The sequence below is a fragment of the Haemaphysalis longicornis genome, unplaced genomic scaffold (assembly GCF_048455015.1).
Source record: "Haemaphysalis longicornis isolate Haplotype H1 unplaced genomic scaffold, Haemaphysalis longicornis Haplotype H1 scaffold_3, whole genome shotgun sequence".
NCBI lineage: Eukaryota > Metazoa > Arthropoda > Arachnida > Ixodida > Ixodidae > Haemaphysalis > Haemaphysalis longicornis.
The window spans coordinates 163362040-163385712 of NW_027526335.1; the positions used below are offsets into that span (position 1 = coordinate 163362040).

The 23673-nt window shown below is 47.0% G+C and overlaps 1 protein-coding gene across 1 annotated transcript in view; it reads left to right on the top strand.

The window, feature by feature from the left end:
* Positions 1 to 7762: 7762 nt before the first annotated feature.
* Positions 7763 to 23673, top strand: part of LOC144173499 (uncharacterized) — a 42412-nt gene continuing 26501 nt past the window's right edge. The window contains exons 1-4 of the mRNA XM_077701898.1: positions 7763 to 7898; positions 8957 to 9015; positions 15914 to 15988; positions 22480 to 22512. Coding sequence (XP_077558024.1) covers positions 7811 to 7898; positions 8957 to 9015; positions 15914 to 15988; positions 22480 to 22512 — 255 coding nt within the window. The 5' untranslated portion in view covers positions 7763 to 7810. The remainder of the gene's footprint in view (positions 7899 to 8956; positions 9016 to 15913; positions 15989 to 22479; positions 22513 to 23673) is intronic.

Genomic DNA, 23673 nt, shown 5'->3' on the forward strand with positions numbered 1-23673 from the left:
CTTTGTGTACCGTTGAGTCTGCTGCTTGGCGGGCTAAGACTGATCTTCTGAAATGGCTCCGACACCACCCGTGCCACCACGGCCACCTGCGCCGTCAGGACTGCGCCGTCAGGAGCTATCCTGAGTTATAAAGAAACGAGGCAACTACCAGACACTCACGGTGGCGAAAAAAGGTGCCATTATTCGTCAAGTTGAAAGCGGCCGACCGCAATGCGAAGTTGCTCGCGAATTTTCGGTTTCAAAGCAAACCGTCCCCGATTACTTGACGAACAAGGAGATGATCCTGCAGGCAGCGGAAAAAGTGTCTGCGCTAAAGCAGAAGAATCTCCTAGACGGCAGCCACCCAAAGCTGGAGGAAGCACTTAATATGTGGCTGCGCGCAACTTTGGCTAGAAAGGTGCCAGTTTCTGTGGAAATGCTTACCAAAAAGGCAGAGACGCTAACCCTGCGCATGGATATTGCGGACTGCAAGTTCAGTGATGGCTGGCTGCGCAACTTCAAGAAAAGATACGACATGGCCTTTAAACGCATGTATGGCGAGAGCGGTGCTGTTGACGTAACACTTGTGGCGAATTACTGCGCCGATAAGCTGTGTTCTCTGCTGTGCCAGTACACCCTAGACAACATATTCAACTGTGAGGAGACTGGCTTGTTTTACAAGATGTTGCCTGAGAAGACGATTGCATTCTCTGGCGAACCCTGTCACGACGGGAAGCACAGTAAGGAGCGATTGACGGTTGTCGTGGGAGCCAACATGTCGGGGACGGAGAAGCTTCCACTCCCCGTCATAGGCAAATCAAGAAACCCGAGATGTTTTGAAGGACTTAAATCGCTCCCAGTTTGGTACGAAGCGAACTCGAAGGCCTGGATTACGCAGTGCCTCTTTGAGCAGTACATGCGGAAGCTCGACCGTAAGTACCAGCAACAGAAGCGCAAGGTGCTTATGTTCGTTGATAACTGTGGTGCCCACGGGCACATCAGCAACCTGAAAGCGATCATCTTGGAATTTGTGCCGCCGAATACCACAAGTGTGTTGTAGCGCCCATGGACCAAGGGTGTCATCAAGAACTTGAAGCTGCACTACCGATCGCGCCTTATGAATCGTGTGCAGCTGTGCGTGGACAGTGACAAAAGCTACGCTGTGGATGTGCTGTCGGCTATCAGCACCCTGTCTGATGCTTGGAGGGCAGTGACGCAGGACACGATCTGCAACTGCTTTCGGCATGCGGGATTTGTGCTTGGCAGTGAGGACGAGGATAGTCACACAGTCCAGAACCCCACAGCTGAGATGCCGCCTGCCGCATCGTCCGAAATTTTCGATGACCTCCGTGCTAGCGGTGTCGATGTGGGGGCGGCTACGTTTTAAGATTTCACCAACATCGATTATGCCGGCCTGCCGTGTGCCGAGTTGGATGATGACGAAATCGTACGCCAGGTCCTCGAACCGGCGCAGGTGGACAGCGACTCCGACGATGACGTGCCACCAACGCCAGAGGCATCAACTACTGATCAAGCGCGAGCCCTAACTTGTCTTCCTACAGTGAAGGACAAACACTGGCGGAAATAGAGGCGGACTTAGTGGCGCGTAGGCGTAGGTGTGTACAAACGCGCATAGATACGTTTTGCTAATGGAGGATTTCTTTTTCAGTGAATCCTTGTTTACGGACTACCGATTATTCGGACTTATCAGCGGGTCCCGTCGAGTCCGAAAATCCGAAAATACGGTCGGCGACTAGTGCATACAATATATATATATATATATATATATATATATAGATCGGTGTGTCGAACCGAAAAAAATACCGTTTCGCGAACCGGTTCCATGAGTTGAATCATCACTGCAATTAGAAAAAAAAAACATTTTATAGCTTATAACGACAGTCAAATCAAAATACAAACAAAAATTCAAAATGCTGCTGTTCCCCAAGGGCAGGGCCGCAATTGCCAAGCAACATTTAAACAATTACGAGATATGAGAAAAACCGATGAAGTGGCGACGATTTACCACCTACTTTCTCACCCAGACTTTGTTGCCCTAGCGACTATTCATGAAGTCACCGCCAAGAGATATGACGGTGGGATATATTTTCTGCCCTTTCCCTTTTTGTTGAAATCGCAATCGTCGCTATGGAATCGCCCATAAAGCTAACCTTGGAGGCTTAAATTTAGGCCTGCGTGCTGGCGCGTTCAAATACCAGCGCTTAATACCAATGGCATACAATATTATATTTGTAACAAAACAGAAATATCCTACAACAGGCGCATAAATACTACCAATGAATTAGATTATTAGTCACCCTGAATAATTTGTTAGCTGTCACCTAATCGAATGTGTTAGCCACACTTTTGTTAAAAGTAAGCTTTAGTTAACGCTCAGTCACTGCATTATTGCTCTGACCTCTGCAATTCCTTTTGCGATAGCTATACCGGATGTGTGCATTAAAATCAGTATGTCAGTGTACTGCCTGACCCCCGGCCATCGTTCCGTGTGCTACATTGCGCAATCTTATTACAGATTATGCTGTTACACAAGGGAAGGGAAATTTGAAGCGCGGAGCATGAGATGGGACTTTTTTGAGTAGACGCTCTTTAATACGTCCACAGCAGTACTCCCCTTCTAAACGAGTAGCAGTGGATGTAATGTAGCGAGTTGGGCAGTGAGTACAAGTGCACGTTCGAAAAAAAGCAGATCTGAAAGAGACAATACTGCAGAACAAGCAAAACAGATGATCGCTGGGCGAATGGGAGAGTGTGAGGTAGCGGCCTGCATTTTCCGCACGTGTCATCTCCTTTATTACTGTTTCTGCTTCCAAGACAAGGGCGAAGGCTGCAGTTTCTTGCCGAGGGATTAAGTGAGCCCCTTAACAGTTTTCCATGACATATCTGTTGTTATTTGTATCTGTAAGAAAACGGAACTTAATAATTGTCCACTGTACTGTCCTCAAAAACTGACCACGGAACTCCCTTAATATTCTTTCTCATTGGTGACACGTTTGGTTGTGAAAGGCAGGGCAAAGAAAAGTATAGAGCAATATCCACATTTTGGTGCTTTTTTTACTTACTTGGTTTTAGTTTTTGCGTGATATTTTAAGACAACGTGATTCGCCTTTTCTTTTTTTGTTGTTTTCCGTGTAAACACATAAAAAAAATTGGCGCATTTAATGCCCCCTGCTATATCTCTGCTCCGAGGCACAGCTTATGTTGCAGGCCGGCAAACTTATTTTACCCAGCTGGTTATATTCAACGTGGATCAAAATCTCGATACACGGACGTTCTCGATTTCCATCTACTTCAGAAAAACGGTCGTGAAGAAGGGAGATCGAGGCCACTTCGAGATACGGCCGTGCCTCGAGATACGTGACTCGTCTTGCGCCGCACTCACCGTGAAACAGAAACGCCGCGTTCGCCGTTAATGAAAGTAAGGCATGGCCTCCTCCTGTGAGCGTTGCACGGCACCGAACGGCTTTGGGCCGTGCTCGGCAACATAACTACACCAATGGGTAACCAAGCGAAACCAAAACTCAGAGTAAGCCAAGCTTTTGCTTTGCATATCCAAGGTTAGCTGAGCTAATCCGCAGCCATTTTTTTGCATCTTGCCTGTATCAAAAAGCGCAAGTAACATCAAGAACAGAACGTTCGTCCTCGAGGCAGCAGGGAAGCGGCTTAGCTCCTATACCATGCCGGCAATCTATCAAAACAGTGTAAACAAGACGGATGGCGTGATTCTGGAGGTGTTTGCAGTGCTTGTCTGCGTAACTTATTGTCATTTATCTTTGTCATGTCCCCACAAACCGTACGTTACGGAAACCAACCGTCCAGCAGGGTGTCGAACCGGAACCGAACCGAACAGAAAACCGGACCTGAACCGGTATTTTTGCCAGAACTGAACCCGAACCCGAACCGTTATTTTTTTGAGCACGCTGAACCCGAATCGGAAGTGAACCGAAAAAAGAAATAACGGTTACCGGTTCATGCCGAAACGGTTAGACCCTCTGTTGTTGATATTGCACAGTCAATGCAATTCAGACCTTTTTTTTCTTTCACGTACCATCAACTTCGTACCCGCTCGCGCACTTTCCCCTCCAGACAACTGAACACTATCACGCTCGATTTAACAACAGGGGAAATGAATGAGCACCAATGTAGCAATAGTCGTTTGCCATTAGCCACGTCGCGTACGTGGGGGCCTTCCACGTGTGGAAGGTCCAAGAGCGAGAACGAATCAATGCGGCAATACGGAAGACTTACAAAGCGGCCCTGGGTCTATTGGACTGTACCAGCACGGCAAGGCTCTTCGAGCTGGGCGTTCACAACTCCATGGAAGAGATTGCCGAGGCGCAAAGGACCGCGCAACTGGAGCGACTCTCGACCGCCAGAACGGGCAGGAACATCCTCGCCCGGCTGGGACTCGATGGGCGAAGTGCACCTAGGGAGGCGGTTATGCTACGAGAGACGGAGCATGCGCTCCCGTCGAAGACCCTGCAGAGACTGAGGGTAACGCCTCTACCTCGCAACGTCAACCCCAACTACAACCCGGACAGACGTGCGGCAAGAGCGAGAACCCTTACAGACACGTACGCTAGCGACACCGGCGCGCTCTTCGTGGACGCGGCACGGTACGCCCGATCAAGAGACAAGTTCGTGGCGGTGGCGGTAAAGGCCACCACCGGGGAAATCTACAGCGCGTGCAGTGTGCGAGTGCGATCGTCGCAGCAAGCTGAGGAAGCGGCAATAGCGCTCGCCCTTACGGACCAGAGGTGTTCCACGGTGTTGAGCGACTCCCGCTCTGCCATCAGGAGCTACGCCCGCAACCGTGTGTGCAAAAGTGCTGTGAAAATCTGTGAAGTGCAGTGCAGTGACTCCAATGCAGCGGACACTGTGCCGGCCACCTACCTTCGGTGGTTCCCGGCGCACACCCCCGCGACCAGCGGCCCGCACCCCAACCGCAACGAGACGGCGGACGCCGCCGCGCGTGCTCTCACCCACCGCGCGGAGGCGGCCGGAGGGACGGGCCCGCTGAACGCCTCCGAGGAACCGCACGAAGGCCGGACCGGGGGGCGTGTGAGTGGCGGTGTGGTGCGTGCAGCGAGGGCGAGTGTTCGGTGTAGCGAAATGTCGGGCCCCAGTGAGGTGAGCGAGGACGAAGAGGAGGCGGACCCGCTGCTGGGATACGCCGAGATGTTGGACTGGTACCGTGCCGGTCGCCAGACCATGCCACCGCCTCATCCAAGACTCACGCGAGAGCAGTCAGTGCGGTTTAGGCAGCTGCAAACCAACTCTGTGCTCACGCCGGCGCTGGCGCGCTACGTGTGCCCGGAGGTGTTTGACAGTGAGCAGTGCAGTGTGTGTGGAAGTGCAACAGCGACTCTTACCCACATTCTCTGGGACTGCACTACGGACCTGTGTCCACCCGGGTCACACCCGGGGGGCTTACCGACGGACGTGGTGTGGGCTATGCAGTCAAGAGACTATGAAGTGCAGTTGCAGGTAGTCCAGCGGGTCGAGGCGGCTCTCGCCCGGCAATCCCGAGGGCGGGCTGATGCCGCGCGGGACCGAGGGATGCGAGCCCTGGGGACCGCCCGCGGTCCGGCCGGCCCGAGTGGAGGTCGGGGGGACACCGCGCCTTGACGACAGGCCTAGAATAGTCGGGCTGTGGGCGATCCTGCGTGGTCCGCCTGCAGCCTCCGTAGGATTTTTGATCCAATAAAGTCGATTTCTCTCTCTCTCTCTCCCTAACTGCGACTTTATCGCAGCAGTCGGGCTGCAGGAGTGCTCCACTGCGCAACAGCGAAAGCCCACACCCGATGTGTGCAAACTTTTTGCATTTCGTAATTTGTTTAAAAGGTTCTACACCTGCAAATTGTTAATACTTGCCCGCCGCGGTGGTTCAGTGGCTAAGGCGTTGCGCTGCTGAGCACGAGGTCGCGGGTTCGATTCCCGGCTGCGGCGGCCGCTTTTCTGATGGAGTCGAAAAGCGAAAACGCACGTGTGTACGAGATTTCGGTGCACGATAAAGATCCCCAGGTGGTCAAAATTAATCCGGAGCCCTCCACTACGGTGCGCCTCATCGCCTGCGTTGCGTCGGCGCGTTAAACCCCACAATCAATCAATGAATCAAATTGTTAATACTTGACAAGTGTGACCGCAGCAGCTGCTCAGTGGCTAAGCCGTTTGCTGCTGATGCAGTTTTGTCTCCCAGATCTGCTTTTTTTCGGAGGTGCACTGGTACTGACTGCCCAACTCACTACATTTGCTCTTCTGCTACTCTTTCCGGAGGGGAGTACTGCTGTGGACGAATTAAAGAGCGTCTACCCAAAAAAGTCCCATATCATGCTCCGCGCGTCAAATTTCCCTTTCATTTGGTAACAGCATGATCTGTTATAAGATACCGCAATGTAGCACACGGAACGATGGCCGGGGGAGGATGGCGGTACGATGGCCTATTGATTGTAATGGACACATCTGGTATAGCTATCCGGTATATGCAGTGACGGAGCGTTAACTAAAGCTTGCTTTTAACAAATGTGGGGAATAAAAAATTCGATGTTTAAGGATTTTTCTGTTTTGTTACAAATACAAAAAATGTGTGCCATTGGTATTAAGCGCTGGTATGTGAACGCGCCAGTACGCAGGCCTAAATTTAAGGTTTCGAGGTTAGCGTTATGGACGATTCCATAGCGACGATTGCGATTTCAACAAAAAAGTAAAGGGTAGTAAGTATATCCCACCTTCATATCTCTTGGCGGTGGCTTTTTGAATAGCCGCTAGGACAACATAAAGTCTGGGCGAGAAAGTAGGTGGCAAATCGTCGCCACTTCATCTGTTTTTCTAATATCTCGTAGTTGTTTAAAGTTTGTTTTGCAATTGCGCCACTACCTTTGGTGAACAGCAGCATTTTGAATTTTTGTTTGAATTTTGATTTGACTGTCGTTTTTAACTACTACAGGTTTTTTTTTCAATTGAAGTGATAATTCAACTCATCGAACGGGTTCGCGAACCGGTTCACGCTCCCGAACCGGAACAGAACCGGAACGAAACGATTTCGCCTGAACCAGAACCGTAACCGAACCGGTATTTTTTTCGGTTCGACACACTGCCGTCCATTTATGTTTTTTTTTTGTACATTTTCTGCGCACCTCCGCTGCCAGGATGCTGTCAGCGTTTCTACAACAGTGGCGACCTAATGTGGGGCGACTAGAAAGACAGGCGCCGTCATGACAGCATCTACAACTAGCAAAGTGCATTTATCAATCACAGCGCATTTTGAGTCTTCCTTTGTTTATTGTTTTCGGTTTTCAGTTTCACGTCCTGGATATTTAAACAATAGCGACAGCAGCAGGTGGCAGTCACCTTATATTGTAAACACCGAATGCTTTTAGAGCAAGACACCTTTTAAACCTTTATTTTTATATGGATGAGGGCGTCTTAAAGGTCACAGCTTTTTTGTGGTAACAGTGGTGGATATCCCACAAATGTTAATATTTCAGAGGAATTTTGTTTTTTTTTGTGAGCCCCCCCCTCCCCTCCCCCACAAAAAACAGCACTCTGGCCCTATGCGTCAACACGGTGCACAAACTCAAAATGCCACAGGGAGAGCCCAGACTCGCACGAATGTAAGGAAAATCAACATTTTCTCTTGACAGAAAGTGCAACAGGCAAACTGCAAGCATTTTTAGCCAGGCATTTGTAATGAATGTTATGAGGCTGTATCACGTGCTTCTTTTTCGCTTATACAAGGAGTAGCCGGATTCACGCAGTCGATGTTGAAGTGGTGCAACTCTAAGTGAAAACAATCCATCGCAGATGCTATATGATGAATCGAAAGTGTCTAGGACTTGTGCTCGTTTCTTTCACCGCGGTCAGTTTTTCGCAAGCATTCGATATTCTGAAACTATGCGGTAAGCAATTGTCTGTGATATCGACCACATTATGTACTTTTACTTTTTCACCGGTAGAAACTTTCTCTGCAAAACCTGAAGATGAAAACTTCTGTTATAAAGTAATCTATAAATATCGGGGACCTATGCTGAAAAAATTCAACAAGTTTGGCTTAGCGACGTTCAGTGATAAGTTTTTAGCTGAAAAGTCCAATTTTTTGTCCGTCCAAACTCCTCGCAGAGAGGATGGATGCCAATAATGCTGCTTTTGCGCGTAGTGTAAGAGCGCAGACACATTATATTTCGTTTCTGGTTTGCTTTTACAGGAACTCACGCAAAATAATATAGTACAGGTATCGAGGCAACAGAATGATCTAATCTCGCAGTGGAGTTTTTTTTCTGTTCTTCTACCTCGCGAAAAATACGAGGCGGGAGGATAGAATTGGAAAAACTGGGCCAAAGCTGCAATGTAGCATATTGATTCTTCATACTATTATTTGAGAGCTTCAGTGTAACGCATCTGCCATATATATTTAGGTATGGGGTCATTCCACGCCAATGGTCCCACAAGCATCGCTCGGCCATCTCCGACTGCACTATAAACTATAATGCTCGATCCCTTGCCGGCACTATTCATTTTCGGAATCAACTTTTCGAGGAAAGTATGAAAGAGAGGATCAATAGTTTCAAAAAGCTACGATTGACCAACTCTTACTGAAGCTGACCCGCTTACAATAATTTATTTCATATTTGCTAATCTGAACGGACCTTCTGCTTTTAGTTCTTGTTGAGTCGTCGCATTTCTTTTCGTACTTTGTTTCTAATGTGGGCACATTACCTATAAAAAATGACGATAAGTACAGGGGCGCCATTAGTCGCTAGTCACCTCATTTTAGCGTATCTTACACGGGTACGTACCAAAAAATACCTGACCGTTAATTTTGTGGCCGTATCTTTCGTTTAGTGGTTATTATCAATATCACAGAGCAAACGTTTCAATATAAAACCTTGCTAATACAAGTGGTCAATTAAAGCGCTTGATTTTTATAAGTAAGGTTGGTTTTTCTCATCCTCACCAGTTTCACAAATCAAGATTGTTGAAAAAGTTTTGCAATGCGTCGGTACCAAGGCTCGCGGGGTAAGTGGAATTTGAGTAAGTTAAAGAAAAGAGCATGTCATTTTGCAGCCAGATTGGTTTCAGATATACATAATCCTTCAAGGTAATTTTACGTTGGTACATACTTGAAAAATGATTAAGGATGACATAATAATAAGAGATCGTTATAGAAACTCTGCATACATGTTTTACAAATTTGTATAACTTGCCAGCGATACATCCCGCGTTAGTGAAGCTTGTTCTAGCTCGACGCTAAATGGCATACAAAATTTTCGATGCCGAGTGGCGTACAACTTTACGTTCGGGACAAATTTTGAAACGGCCGGAGTGGACGCAGGTGGGATGGCCAAGTTGGAAGATTTTTTACATTTACAAAGCGTTGGTTGGTATTAACTTGTGGTTACTTATTGTGGTAGGTTCTGTTTTTTTACAGCGGTTTTGAGACAGTGCCCAATGCTAGTAAACAAATTTCAACTGATCAGTCAAGCGTGAAAAATAGCTCGGAGAGGAAAGTAATCCTGTTTTGTTTCATTGCAACAAATCACAGCTTATCTGGTTGCACGCACTGATTTAAAAATGAACTAAGATGATGATATGCAATGGCCATTACTTTTTATTTAACCATAAGGCTTTATCACAACATTGCATTGAATTATACACTCATAAATTACATCACTGGAAAATAGGAAAGAATGCATCCGGAGTACGAACTAGCTTAAAAGATTTCAAATCTAATAAGCTTAAATTATTATGCACTAATTTGTCAAACATCAGCTCTATTAGGTTCCAACTGAGAATTTCTCTCTGACTGTGACGACGGCCATCATTCAGCGACCAGCTTGCCGTCGCATTGTGTACGGTATAAAGGCTGATGTTTGAACGAACAATACATGCACGTTTTAAGGAGGATTGGATAGTGAACGTAAGTGTTGAAACAAGTCTCCGGCTAACCTTACTGCTTTTCGAGAGGTCGGCTTGACATTTTGGATGGTATGTAGACCAAATTACTACTAACCGCGTGCAAAATTTCATACAGAAAAATTTAATAGTTCTTAAAATAAAAACCCCGAGTGTTTTAGCTTTTTTGCCCCGCTTGAGGAGCTATTTCAGAAATAGTACTGCAGGTACAGGGCTGAAACATTTCTGTATATGTTAAATGCCCCAGGCTTTCTTCTGAACCAAAATAATAACGGTGTCCGTAATCGTTAATTAAAAAAAACTATTTACATAGCACAAACACAATTTTTTTTATTTTTTAGAGGAAAAAGTGGGCATAAAAAAAAAGAAATGTCGATGCGAACATGCTTATTCTGGTTCATAATGTGTTTACAGCATTGATAAAGAACTCACAAAAATGATTTTGGAAACTCAAATAGGTCAAGAAAAATGTTCCTTTTTTCAGCGGAAATGGCGTTTGGAGAAATCGCACTTGAAAGTTTTCGTTTCATTTTTTCGGATTGTCGCATCTTGCACGGATTGTAATAAAACAGAGGCAATGCTAGTAGCACAGTGGACTTCAGGCTTAAGATATTGCTTGAATATGTCGAAAAAGAAACCAGTTACGTGCGGGCAAACAGTATGATAGGCGACCGACCTGATGTAAACAAACGTTGCGCAATGCATGCGCAGTGCTATTCCAACCAACGCAGCGCCATTGCGGCATACATTGCGCTGCTGAGCACGAGGTCGCGGGTTCGATTCCCGGCCGCGGCGGCCGCTTTTCTGATGGAGGCGAAAAGCAAAAACGCCCGTGTGTACGAGATTTCGGCGCACGATAAAGATCCCCAGGTGGTCAAAATTAATCCGGAGCCCTCCACTACGGCGCGCCTCATCGCCTGCGTTGCGTCGGCGCGTTAAACCCCACAATCAGAATCAGAATCAATTGCGGCATACAGTGAACTACAGAAAGATTCAAGTAACTATGCGCTACATTTTTAAGTATTTATAATAGTAAACCCGATCGCGCGCTTTTAAAGAACAAATAACAATGTATATACCACTGTGCTTCAAAGCGTATCTTGCAGTGACTAGGCGGGGCGACATGGGGCACGTTTGGCGCCATTTTTAATGACTTCTCGTGCGCATCTGAGGATGTCACTTTGAGGGGACGTTCTCAAAGAACGTTAGATTATTTTGGTACTATAATAAAAAATTCCAATTTACAGTCGGTCCTCCTATTCATCCCCCCTTAATACGTATCATTCTATGCGCAGTTCCCCCATAGCCAATCCCGTGCTACGCCGTACAGACTTCGCGGTAGCTCCAACTGTAATCAGTATAACAGTGTAAATTGAAATGATTGCCCGCACAGAATTTTGAAAAACCGAGAAATAAAAAAAAGAATAGCGAGAATGGCGGACCTTGCAACGCCCTGAATTTCCACAAAAATTCAGATCTCGCGGAAGTTCCACCTTTAATCGTTATGATAGCGCAAATGAAGATAATTGGTCGAGTAAAATTTTTAAAAGCCAAGAAATAAAAGAAATAGAAAAAAATCTGGAAATGGCGAACCGTATAACGCCTGCACTTCCACAAAAATGCAGGTTTCTGTGAAGTTCCACCTTTAGGCGTGAAAATAGCGTAAATGGTGATAATCGTTGCTACAGAACTTTCACAAACCACAAAATAAGAGAATTCGCGGAAGTTGCACCTTTAATCGTTATAATAGCGTAAAGGGAGAGATAATTGGTCGGAGAGAATTTTGAAGAACCTAAAAATAAGAAAACAAAAAAAAGTAGAGAAAATGGCGAACCGTGTTTCGCCCTGTATTTCCACAAAAACGAAAATTTAGTGGAAGCAACAATTTTAACGTTATAATAGCGTAAATAGTGATAATTTGTCGGACTGAATTTAGAAAACCCAAAAAATGTGGCTGTAGAGAACTCACTTTATAGATAAGTGGCCTAAGTATGCTGTGCATTAATAAACAATCCTCTGAATTTCTCCAGAACTTTTGAACGCAAAATTTCCGCTAAAATTAAAAATTAAGTACACCTGCGCTGGTTAAAAGTTGCGGTTATGTCATTACCTATGTAACAACTTGTAAGTGCTCTACATCACATTGGCTTTCTGATACTCAAGTACGCCACATGATGATACTATAACAAGTTTTTAGAGAATGTTGGCTTTTCTTGTTTACTTTTTGATTATTGATTGTCGTATATATCTCATATGAAGATTAGAAAATCAGATAAACTGCTGTTATTCGCAGTTTGCATTCGGCGCCAGAGCAAAGAAGCAGCCTGTTCTGTGTATTTTTAGTGCAAGATAGGTTGCGAAGAGCTGAATTCAAGATGGCCTAATCACAAAGTTGTTTTCGTAGTTTCGAAGCTGCATTACCCGAAGTGTAGAAGTTGCTTCGTATTTAAAAACAATTAGTTGTCAAGGGGGCACTGATGGCCAATATACAGAAAACAAACGACCTGATACGTTTGGTTCTACTATGTAACAGATACGTTACGCCGGTCGTATCCGAGTACGAATACCTTCGGAAATATTTGTGATCAAAACTACCAATATAAAAACAAAGCCCTGTATTTAATGCGTAAAGTGTCACATAATGAATGTTGATTTACAGGTATTGCGGCTAAACTTAAGCAAGAATCAGGTGTAACGACTAGCGAGGAATCAGCGAAAGCGGGTAGGCAGGGGTGATCACCCCTGCCTACCCGCTTTACCCGGAGATAAACCACTCGAGTGGTTTATCTCCATACCCCACCTCCACCTCAACAACTACTGGGAAGCACACAGCATTCTTTGCCGAATACCCCTAAAGCCGGGACTGTGTGGGGGCCGGCAGTTCCACAAAAATGCGTAATTGGCGGAAGTGACACCTCCAATCTTTCTAATAGCTTAAATGGAGAAAATTGGTCGATCACAATTAATAAAAGAAACCAAAAATAACAAAAATGGGAAAACAATTTCACGCAAATCATCTGACAAGATAAAAAATATGCATCGTGTGCATGTCCCGTCAAAACCCGAGAATAAAAAAGGCCCGTAGAAAAAAAACATTAAAAACATGAATAAAAATGGGGACATTGGCGAAAAACACCCTGCATTTCCACAAAAAAGCAGATTTGGCAAAAAAGAACATCTGCAATCGTTTTAATAGCGTAAATGGTAGGAACGGAATTTCGAAAAATGGCAAAATAAGAAAAAAAATAAAAAACCACAACAACGTTCACACAAAATAAAATTTAGCTGTCTTTTACATCTTCCCCAAAAACCGTAGACTAAAGAACAGTCCGAAAAGGAACGTGGGAAATACGTATAAAAGAATCGAAATAGCGTAAATGGGCCAACTCGGCAGTACCCCTACAGCTAATTCAGAAAAAAATCAATAATTAGGGAAGTAAAGGCACTTCGTCGCTAGAATTGTATGCATTTACATCATTGTCGAAAAGGAACAGAAGGAAACTTCAAAAGAATAAAATACTTCAACGTATTTCGCTACTCATAGCCATATTTGGCTAGAAGAACTCCCTATCTAGATTTGCGGAATAAGAATGAGACCCATTAGTTCCCGATTGTTGTAATTTATGCAGATTTTAATGTTCCCTAAAAGCGCCAGTGACGCCATTCCCATCACTTTATGCTTTGTGGTGTATAGGTGGCGGCGCGCAGGTTTCCTAGGGAACCTGCAGCTGGGCTGCATTGTTTGCCATCCGCGCGAATAAGGGCAACCCAATCATCTTAAAACTTGAAGTGACATCATTTCTCTTCAGTAGGGATGGTAGTTACTAGGGTCTGTGACGTGGGTGTGGGTGAGGGAGGCCAGAATACACAGGGAAATCCTGACGAGTCAAGTGCCTCCTTCATCAGGTCGCCTAACGCCGTCGTGGCAACAACAATCACTGGATATCCAAGGAAATTTCATGTTTTGGAGCACGATAAACTTGATTTGTAATCTTATCACATGCAGTCATTATTTCCTCACCGCCAAGTGAACTTCTGGCCGTGAACATACGAGTGCAAATTGCTTCCAAAGTGTATCACTAAGGCATGGAATGTTAGCCATATTACAACTACTGATCGCCATAAACTAGCTATACTTTGTCTGTAATTTACCGAGCCTTATTGGATAATTTAAAACAGTGAGAATTAACACGGCACAGTCGATTAGCCGCAACACAATAATTTGTTGGTCTGCTGTTACAGCACTGAATGACGGAAATGACCCCTACGATTACTCATTCCTTATAAATAGGTTTCTGATCGTGCGTGCGTTTACTATGGATCTGAAAAAAGATTTTACCGTTAATTATACCATCCAATTAACAACTGGGTTACTTAAAAGCGTGCGCGAAAAAAATCGCATAAACAATTCTGTGCCCTTGCAGGCTGTGAAGGATGAAAAGCGAAGCTGCGCACAGTCTAAAGGGTGCGCGAAGCAAACACTTGTGTGTGTGATTTGCGGTTGAGCATACTTCGTAGCCAATTGGCTGAATTAAACCTGGAACGATTCGAACTTTATTCTAGCGGCAAAGCACGGGTGGTTGATTTCCCTTCCGCGCAGTAGGCGTCTTAGGCTATGTCCAGACTACCGACGTAAATGCCGTATTGTGATCCCTGGACCTAAAGAAACGGCCTGTCACGCAGTTAGGTTGGCTGAGACATGAAATGACGTCATTCTTTAAATTTGCTACGACCGTTGCGGCAGCAGTCTGAACCCAGCGTTACTGTCTGCGTAAGAACACACCAATCCAAACCGCTGGATCACGGACGACTACGGTCAGGCCGCATCTGGCCATGTAACGTCCGCATGAAAACGTTTCGCCAGCACAACTTCCCAACCCCGTGTGAGCTCAACACAGCAGCTAGTGATGTGTGTCTGCTTATTCTTAAAGGAATTAGCTCCAATTTTTCTCCAAAAGCCTTTAAATAAACCTGTTGGTATGTCGCTCCGCCCCCAAAAGCCGACCTAAGAGACAGCTATGCACCCTCGAAAGCAAACAAACAACAACAAAAAAAGACGCAGCTTCCACTAGTGGTGCAAGGCTGGGGAAACTCCCACTTCTTCTGACAGAATCCCGGCTGTCGGACCTGACATGAATTCCACAAATTGCCGCTGGAAGGCCTCCACGACTGACAGGCTGAAGGTGTTTTATGCGCACGATTTATGCGCACGAAACGCGTTCTCACTCATTTACATGCGCGAGTGGGCAATGTCACGGGTGATTTACGGTAAGAACAATTCCTAGTGCTTCGCCCAGTCGTCATGATTCACATCGTGGAGAAGCGGGAATTTTTTTTCTGCGACTGCTTTTCATCACTTCATCCGGAACGGATCAACCGGTTGGCGGAATAACCGGTCGTCCACTCACATTTAGTCCCCAAGGTGGTAATGATTCTGGAAAAGGCCGTCAGTCTCCCAGAGGACGAACGTTTAGTCCTTTTTGCCTAAGAGTGAAGCTGCAACGCGCGGCCGCTGTTTAGCGGTGTGTTGCGCTTTATGGTTCTTTAAAGCTTGTTGTGCCCAAGCAACCGCATCGGCGTGTCGAGGAGCTCCTTTACGTTAGTGCTGGCGGCGTCGCTGATCCGAAGCTTCCTCTGCAGCAGGTAAAACGCCTGGCCTTTCAATTTCGAATTACCTCCTGCGGCTACTGTTTGCCGTCGCCACATTGACGCGTGTACACCGGCACCTCTGCAGCTCCTGCCCGACGTTGTCGCTTCAGCCGTGCTTCACGGACTAGCTGTCTGCGCGCTGTTCATGCCGGGAGAGACATTCTTCATCGCTTCCTTCTCCATACTCACTCCTCTACAACCTGTATTCTTGCGCATGCATTGGCGTTGCGGCGTAGGTGTTTTCTCCACACACATTACAGCCGCGTTTTCATTTCACCTGGCCATATAAAACTGCGCTTTAAAAATACGCTATGTTGTGACTACTGTACTAATTTTCTTTGTTGTTTTTTAGATGGAAAAGATACTGAATGCGACACTTGGCAGTCCTCGTTATGGGGCACTCGCTGCAGTAATCTGCAATAAACAAGTAAGTACCCCGTCTCCTAAGGCGTCCCCTCCCCGATGCGTCGCTAACTGGAACGCGCGCAGCACGGGAATAGGGTGGAAGTTATTTTCAAGGATTAGGCACAGCGCTCCCTGCAAACAAAGTTAACACTGAAGATCTTTAAAAAAAGGAACTTAGCCTACCGAAAAAAAAGTGTGGGGCCAATCCAAGCTGTTTAAGTGGTGATAAACTCCAGTTAGCGTCGTGCATGCCTCGTAGGAATGAATCTAACCTAAGCACTAGGTTGGCAACATAATGCGAGTTTTAGGGCTTGTGCGTAACGAGAAAAATATCTGTGGTAACCATGGAAATGCATAGCTGCGGGTATGTGTGATCGCCTTTTTTAGGCCAGTCAGCCGGTACTGGTTACTGTCTTTGTACCTGCAGGCGTTGCGTAAAATTTCCTATCATAGCGGCGCAGGCACTGCGCCCACGCAAATATACCGATGGTATGCTCAAGGCAATGCATCTTGCGGTGGAGCATCTGTTCTGTAAACTGATGATGATTGTTTTGCAGCACGCACGGGCGAAACAAAAATCTAAGTTTTCGTGTCAGCCGTACGCGACTTACGCTCTAAATCGGCGAAAAAACGAACAAAGAAGCAAAACGAAATGTGATGAACCTGGAAATTCGGTGTTCTGCAAGCTGAATGCAAAAAAATAACAATAATGAAGTCTGCCGCGCAATCTCTGGCGCAAGCAACGACATCTTTCTAATTTGAAGTACACATTTTTATCCGAGTTTTGTATGTGATGAGCATCAACATGTTGGCTAAGCTTGTTTGCCGCGCCTTTCCTGGCGAACAAAAAAACAGACGCTGGAAGTGTGTTTTTTCTCCACATGCAATCCTACAAGTTGCATTTCCCCAACGCAATGTACGACTGTCAGCTACACTGATACGTCCCTAATAAAGTGCGCTTTAGTGAAAATAGAGGTATTATGGTTCCGAGGTCCTTATACCAGGCCGCTGTTCGGGAAAACAGCATCGAGTACAGTAAAATTCACACCTTCTCTGGTAGGCCGGTACCACCCGTGTCCAACATCGCTCCGATCGGGCTCCTGTGTAGACCGTCTTTGTCACTGGTATCCTATGGTGTGTAGAGCCACCACATGGGATTGATAACGCCTTTTAGCTGCCACGCCTTCCTGAAGCGTTCTGTATATACGGAAATCCGGGATACGAAATTTTCGCTTTTGCTGACAGAGCGTCGGAATAGAAACGGTTATGTTTCCGCAACAGATGATTATTGAGTTGGGTGTTGTGTTGAACAATCTCGACACTAGCTTTGTCTTGTTAAAGGTACACTGAAGTGATTCGTAAACATTGCGGGATTTCACCGAGGAGTACCAGCATTTAAACAAGGGTGCTGCAATTCCTGCTTAAAGAAACGCACGAAGAAAGCGACGATCGCCGTCGCTGACGTTCCACGGGCACCCCAAGATGCCTTTAATCTTTCCTATCCATTCGACGTGAACCGGCACTACCGCAAGAAAAGCGGAACAAATTATTGGCTTTGCTGCGTCGATACAGCGAGTGTTTTTCGTCGAAATCAAAATTACGTCAGACACCTCTCGCGAAGCAGCGGATAATAAGCGATGATGGCGCCCGACCTACCAGACAGTCAACGTACCGCGTGTCTTCACACGAGCGAGAAGCTATACGGGTACATGTCGAACACAAGCTCAGCGACGACATTATACAGCCATCGAAAAGCCCCTGGGCCGCGCCGGTCGTACTGGTGAAGAAAAAGGTGGCTCATTAAGGGTCTGCCTTAAGGTGGCTCATTAAGGTTCTACCAGCGACTGAACAAAATCACCATAAAGGACGTTTACCCCCTGCCACGAATAGACGACGCCCTCGACCCCCTGTGCCATCTAAAGACAGGCTACTGGCAAATTGAAGTGGGCGAGGGAGACCGAGACAAGACTGCATTCATAACCACGGACGGCCTATACGGGTTCAAGGTGATGACGTTTGGGCTCTGAACGGTACCAGCAACGTTTCAGAGAGTCATAGACACTGTGCTAGCTGGCCTGAAGTTGCACACCTGCCTCGTATATCTTCTTTGGTGGGGCTTTTTGGCCCAAGGGCATCTAAGGCCACGTACGTAGTAAGGCCACGTACCTAAGGCCACGTACCTCGACGACGTAGTGGTATTCTCCCGGACTTTCGACGAACACCTTGCAAGGCTGGAGTCTGTACTTGAGGCCATTCGTACGTCGGGGTTAATGCTGAAGCCTGAAAAGTGCCCTTTCGCATACGAGGAACTCGAGTTTTTCGGCCACGTCGTCAACGCCGCATTAGTCCTGCCTAACGGGGCAAAAACGTCAGCCATAGCTAACTTCCCATGACCGAAAGACAAGAAGAGGGTGCGTCAATTTTCTCGGGCGGTGCGCCTACTACCGGCGCTTAGTCGCAAACTTCCCACGCATAGCAGAGCCACTCACACGATTCACGAAAGATAGCACCCCTTTTAGCTGGAAAAACGACCAAGAAAAGGCATTCTGCAAGCTGCAACAACGCCTGCAAATCCCGCCAGTGCTCGCTCAATTCGACGAAAACGCCGAAACGGAAATGCACACGGATGACAATGATATACGCTTGGGTGTCGTCCTCGTCCAATAGCGATGCGGTTAAGAAAAAGTAATAGCCTATGCCAGCCGTGGTCTCTCAAAGGAAGAGAAAAGTTACTCAGCGTCTAAGAAAGAGTGCCCCGCTTTTGTATGGGCCAGTTCAAAATTTAGCCCATGTGTGCATGGTAGACCGTTCAAGGTTGTGGCAGACCACCGAGCTGCCCAACAGCGTGCCAACCCTGAGATACGCATCGTAATCGACTACCTCTAAGGACTCAACTTCGCCGTGCCCAGCGCCCTCAAATGCAACTTAGCTGCATTTAGCATAAAAAACTCCGTCTTCTTGAAGAAAAATTCAAACCCCGGAACAAGAATGAATTCTCTCCTTGTCATCCCCGCCAACCTTCGGGAGGAAATTTTCGAAGCGCACCGTGACGACCCGTCTTCTTGACATCTCGGCACAACACGCACTAATGGAAGAATCAAGATGTGTGGCCCCACCTCACAGCCGATATATCCCACTACGTCAGAGAGAGCAAACATCTTTATTGAGTCCGGCAGCTGGGACGCAGCCTAGTCGTCGTGTCGGGCCGCCACTCGTCGTCGGCTCCCTACTCATGCATTGCCTCCAGTGGAGGCAGCAGTTTCGGGACGCTGGCGTTCGAGGGCCCCCAACACCTGCTGGACGGCCGTATGTTGTATTTCGTAGTCCTTGTCTCTGGTCGCACTTGCGAGGAGCGGCGGGAGCGTTTTGGCTGTATTGGCTTCACTGTGGTGTAGTCTACAGTCCCACAGAATGTGAGATGCTGTGGCTCTGTCCTTCTTACACAGGAGCTGCCGTGACTGTCAGCGACGAAAAACGCCGCCGTTGAGACCCGCCGCACTTCTGCAGCCGATCGCCGTCACATCGACCCGCTTCCAGCAGATTAGAATTGACCTTCTGGGTCCGTTTCTTAAGTAACAATCCGGGAACAACTGGATTGTCGTAGCGACAGACTACATGACGCGCTACGCAGAGATGGCTGCTGTTCCAAAGGGCACTGCACAAGGAGTCGCAAAGTTCTAAATAAACCAAGTTATGCTGCGACTCGGAGCCCCTGAAGTCCTAATCATGGACCGCGGAACGGCCTTGACCGCGGAGCTTATTCAAGCAGTCTTGCGCTACAGCAACACGAATCACAGTAGAATGACGGCGCACCACACCCAAACGAATGGAATAACGGGACTTCTGAACAAGACTATCGCTGATGGGCTGTCTATGTATGTCGACGTTGAACATAAGACTTGGGACGAAATCCTTCCGTAGTCACATTTGCGTACAACACGACTAGCCAGGAAACTACGCTGATGATACCGTTCCAGGTCGTATACGGAAGACAGCCGACTACGATGCTTGACGCCATGCTTCCGCACGTAGAAGGCGACGACCTCATCGCCGACGTCCAAGGATACCTTCAGCGTGCAGAGGAGGCCCTCCAGCCGGCTCGAATTCGTACAACGGACCATCATCTGGTGAACGCCGGACGCTACAACCTCCGTCGCCGAGACGCCGAGTACCACCCAAGGGATCGTGTGTGGGTTCGGACTCTCATCCGACAACGCGGACTCAGTCAGAAGCTTCTGCGACGGTATTCCGGACCTTATCGGATTCTACAACGTGTTGACAAACTTACCTACGGGGGACCCCGATGGTGATTCCGCAACATCACGACGACGCACACGGCCCGAACTCGTTCACGTGGTTCGCATAAAACCCTACTACGCAAGATGACGGACTTTTTTTGTTTGTTTGTTCAGGGTGTCGTTTTATGTTAGCATCGGGTCGATGTACTCTACATTTCATTTGTTTATTTATGTTTTATTTTTACGGGCCAGCTGCGCCTGGCTGTGTTATCGGTGTCCCATGCGAAGCGCGTGTTTTATTCTTTCTTAAGCCGCACGGGTTATGTCACTTGACAGAGAGATTGGTTCGCTCTAACGTCTTTAGCCTAGAATAGTCACCTTTGATCTACAGTGTTCTCGATGTAATTCGACGGTTCGAGAAATACCCGCACCGAATGATCAATTTCCGGAGAGCAGACGCCGCAGCATTCGATTCGCCGACACTTGCCAGCGCACGTCAATTTGTTGACTGCTGCTTCGCCGCCTGTGTATTGTTTGAGTCTTTAGGGTAGCACAAGTTCGTTCCAATAAATTTGATTTTCCTTCAAGACAACTGCGCCATCTTTGGCTTCGTTACAATATAAATATAAATGTTGCAGAGCAGGGAAAACGCCTATTTACAGGTAATAAACGTATGATACTCTATTTACAGATAATATGGAAGGGAGATTCAGGTAGGCAGCTAGGTTGTTCTGCTTGTGCACGCGCTAGTCCACCAGAGCGTCTTCTTACTCAACGGCTAGCTAGGCGGCCCACACCACCTAGCACACACCCACGTTTGGGTATTGCGCCCTTTGCATGTCGAGTCTCTGGACTGCAAACGCTTATGCCATTTCGCTAATCGCTATGTGACAATATATTTACTTAGGCAAAACCAGTTTAAGTGTGCTGATTTATTCAACTTTTATCGTCCTGGAGCACAGAATTGCAGAAGAAATTTTTCAAATAAAATAGCAGGAGGCGTTCCATAGCAGAGCCTAAATTGCGGTGAAAAAAAGAAATGGCCACACATGCCAGTACACCGCACTTGAAGGGGGGGGAATAACGCAGTCGAGGGTGTGAAAACAATAGCTGCGATATCAATTAGGCTGGCTCATTAAAATGAAAAAAAAAATGTGAATGACGAAATGAGTTTTTGTAGAGGGCAATATCAGGATAGCCGGTAAAATTGTCACGCCGGAAGGGGTAGGAAAATAGGTAGACGGTGATCTGGGATGCTGAAAACAAGAAAGTGCAGCAAAGTAGACCATGTGCTCGTCTCAAGGCATTGCGGCTGAGGCTTTCACCTACAACTCGTCTAGAAATAACGCAAACGACCGCGCGAATGTTTAGTCACCAATACGGCCGGTCAAGGCACTTCGCGAGGGGACGCGAGAAATCCCAAATCAGTTAGGTTTCGTAGGCAAGTGTTATTGCTATTTTTGTAAAGCGCAATTTGCAGCGCGGTTAATGAAGAGTCCGAAGTAGCTGAAGGTGGGTTGTAGATAAGGGGTAAGCAGCAGAGGTGGGTTATAGTGGTCTCTTTGTTCGCCCATCGCAGCTTCTTGAATTTCCAGCCAGAGAACTACTCATGCCCGCACAACGAGTCGATGCCAACGTAAGTTTTGCTGCAGCTTTAGGTTTTCAGCTAATAAAGTATTTTCAAGCCACTCGGTTGGTGGATGTCGGAGTTTTGACGCTTTAAAAAATTTAAAGGAATCGGGAAGAATGCAAGCTTGGGGTGCTACGGTTGACATAAGTTAAACACGAGAAAGCCGACTGAGTGGATGATGGCGTATTTTTCAGCACCGAGAAGAGTAGCATGCGTCCATTAGGAGGGTGTGAGCACCATCTGTAGTTGGGTAGATAGGTGAGATCCAGGTCATGACGATGGTTTCCGGAGTTAGGCTGGTATTAATGATGCACAGGCTTATTTTCCACTCGATTATTTGTGAGGGGGCGATTGAGTTCGTGAGTGTAGACCATGCTTAGACAGGAATGAAGTGAGACGGCAGAACGTGTTCCCAGTTGGCGGTGCCATGGGGTATAAGAGTGCGAATAGTGGGAGTGGTTGAGGTTGTTGATCGTCTCTTGAAATCAGTTTGTCGGCTTTGAAGCCTTTGAAACCTGATTGGGTTATGGGCTTGTAAACAAAATTATGCAGAATTGGGAGACGCTCGGCTTCAAGTAGAATGAAGAGCGGGTCGATGCATGACTCGAAGTGCAGTCGTTAATGATAAACGTTTCTGTTTTTCAGGATGCCATTCCTGAGGACTTCAAAAAGGGAAAGGTGAGATGCCCTCATGATAAATATACGCAACAATAATTTTCGGTCACGTTTTTTGGTGTGTTTGGTGATTTGATCTCAAGACCTAAAATATATATTCCGATCCGGTATAATTCTACTCCTACAAAGGTTTTACCGCGAAGGCTCTGGGTGCAGCATTTCACAAAGTTGCATATGTCAACATGAACTCTCTCATTATATGCCCTAGAGGGAAAACAGTCTTGGGAGTAAGAGCGCCAGGTTGTGCAGCGGTTAGTATCTTCGACCTGAAGCTCAGCAGGAGAGAGCGTCGCAAGCGCATCGCCTGCTACGGGACCTCATTACACCGCAGCCCCTCTCATCAGCAGTGCGACTACTTAGGAAGTGCCTAAAAGGTTCAATCAGGGATCCTTTTGGCACAGCCGCTACTTTAGCTTCCAATAAAACGTTATTTTGCTGCACAGGATGGATAGAGAATCGCACTATGAAAGGGAGGTAAGCGCATGTATTGCCATTTTTTTAAATTGCGATAGTATGCCCGTTGGCATAAATACTATGCTACAAGTATAGGTTAACTCCCGTTTCGCGAAGAAACGCAAGGAGGGAGCGGTGGTGGGGTCCCCATATCCACCGATGGAGGTCAGGTGGTCTGCCAGGGTGGAGGCCTGTGCCTCGGTGTCGTGTTCTGGCCGCTTGCAATGAAGGGCACGTCCACAGCAAATGTTCTGTGTCGGCATCTTCGGCAGGAGCCGTGCAAAAGGGGCAGTTCTGGTCGAACGGGGCATGGTAGCGTGGTGGCTACTCCCGGGTAACAGCAGGAGAGAAGGCTACACCAACACGAAGTCTTCGCAGCACGACCTCCTCCCAGCGAGCGAGTATGCTAGGGAGGTCCGTTCCTTGTGAGTACGCTGTTTCTGTTGATCTAGCGTTGGTGCATAGAAGTAAGAAAGCGGAAGTGCGCGTGTCAATGTCGGCGGAAAGCACGTGAAAAAAAAAAGAAGGGCAGGAAGAAGAGCTGAGGAAACGCTGCGCCGGCTCGGGTTTGTCATGTCAGTACCGGTATTACTTTCATTCCGTGCTTCTGAGCCGGGGCTCAGCCTCAGGGATGTTTGCTCTGACCTCGTGAACTTTATTGAAAATACTAACCGATGTTCTATATAGTTTGCAATAGTTACTTTCACTTTG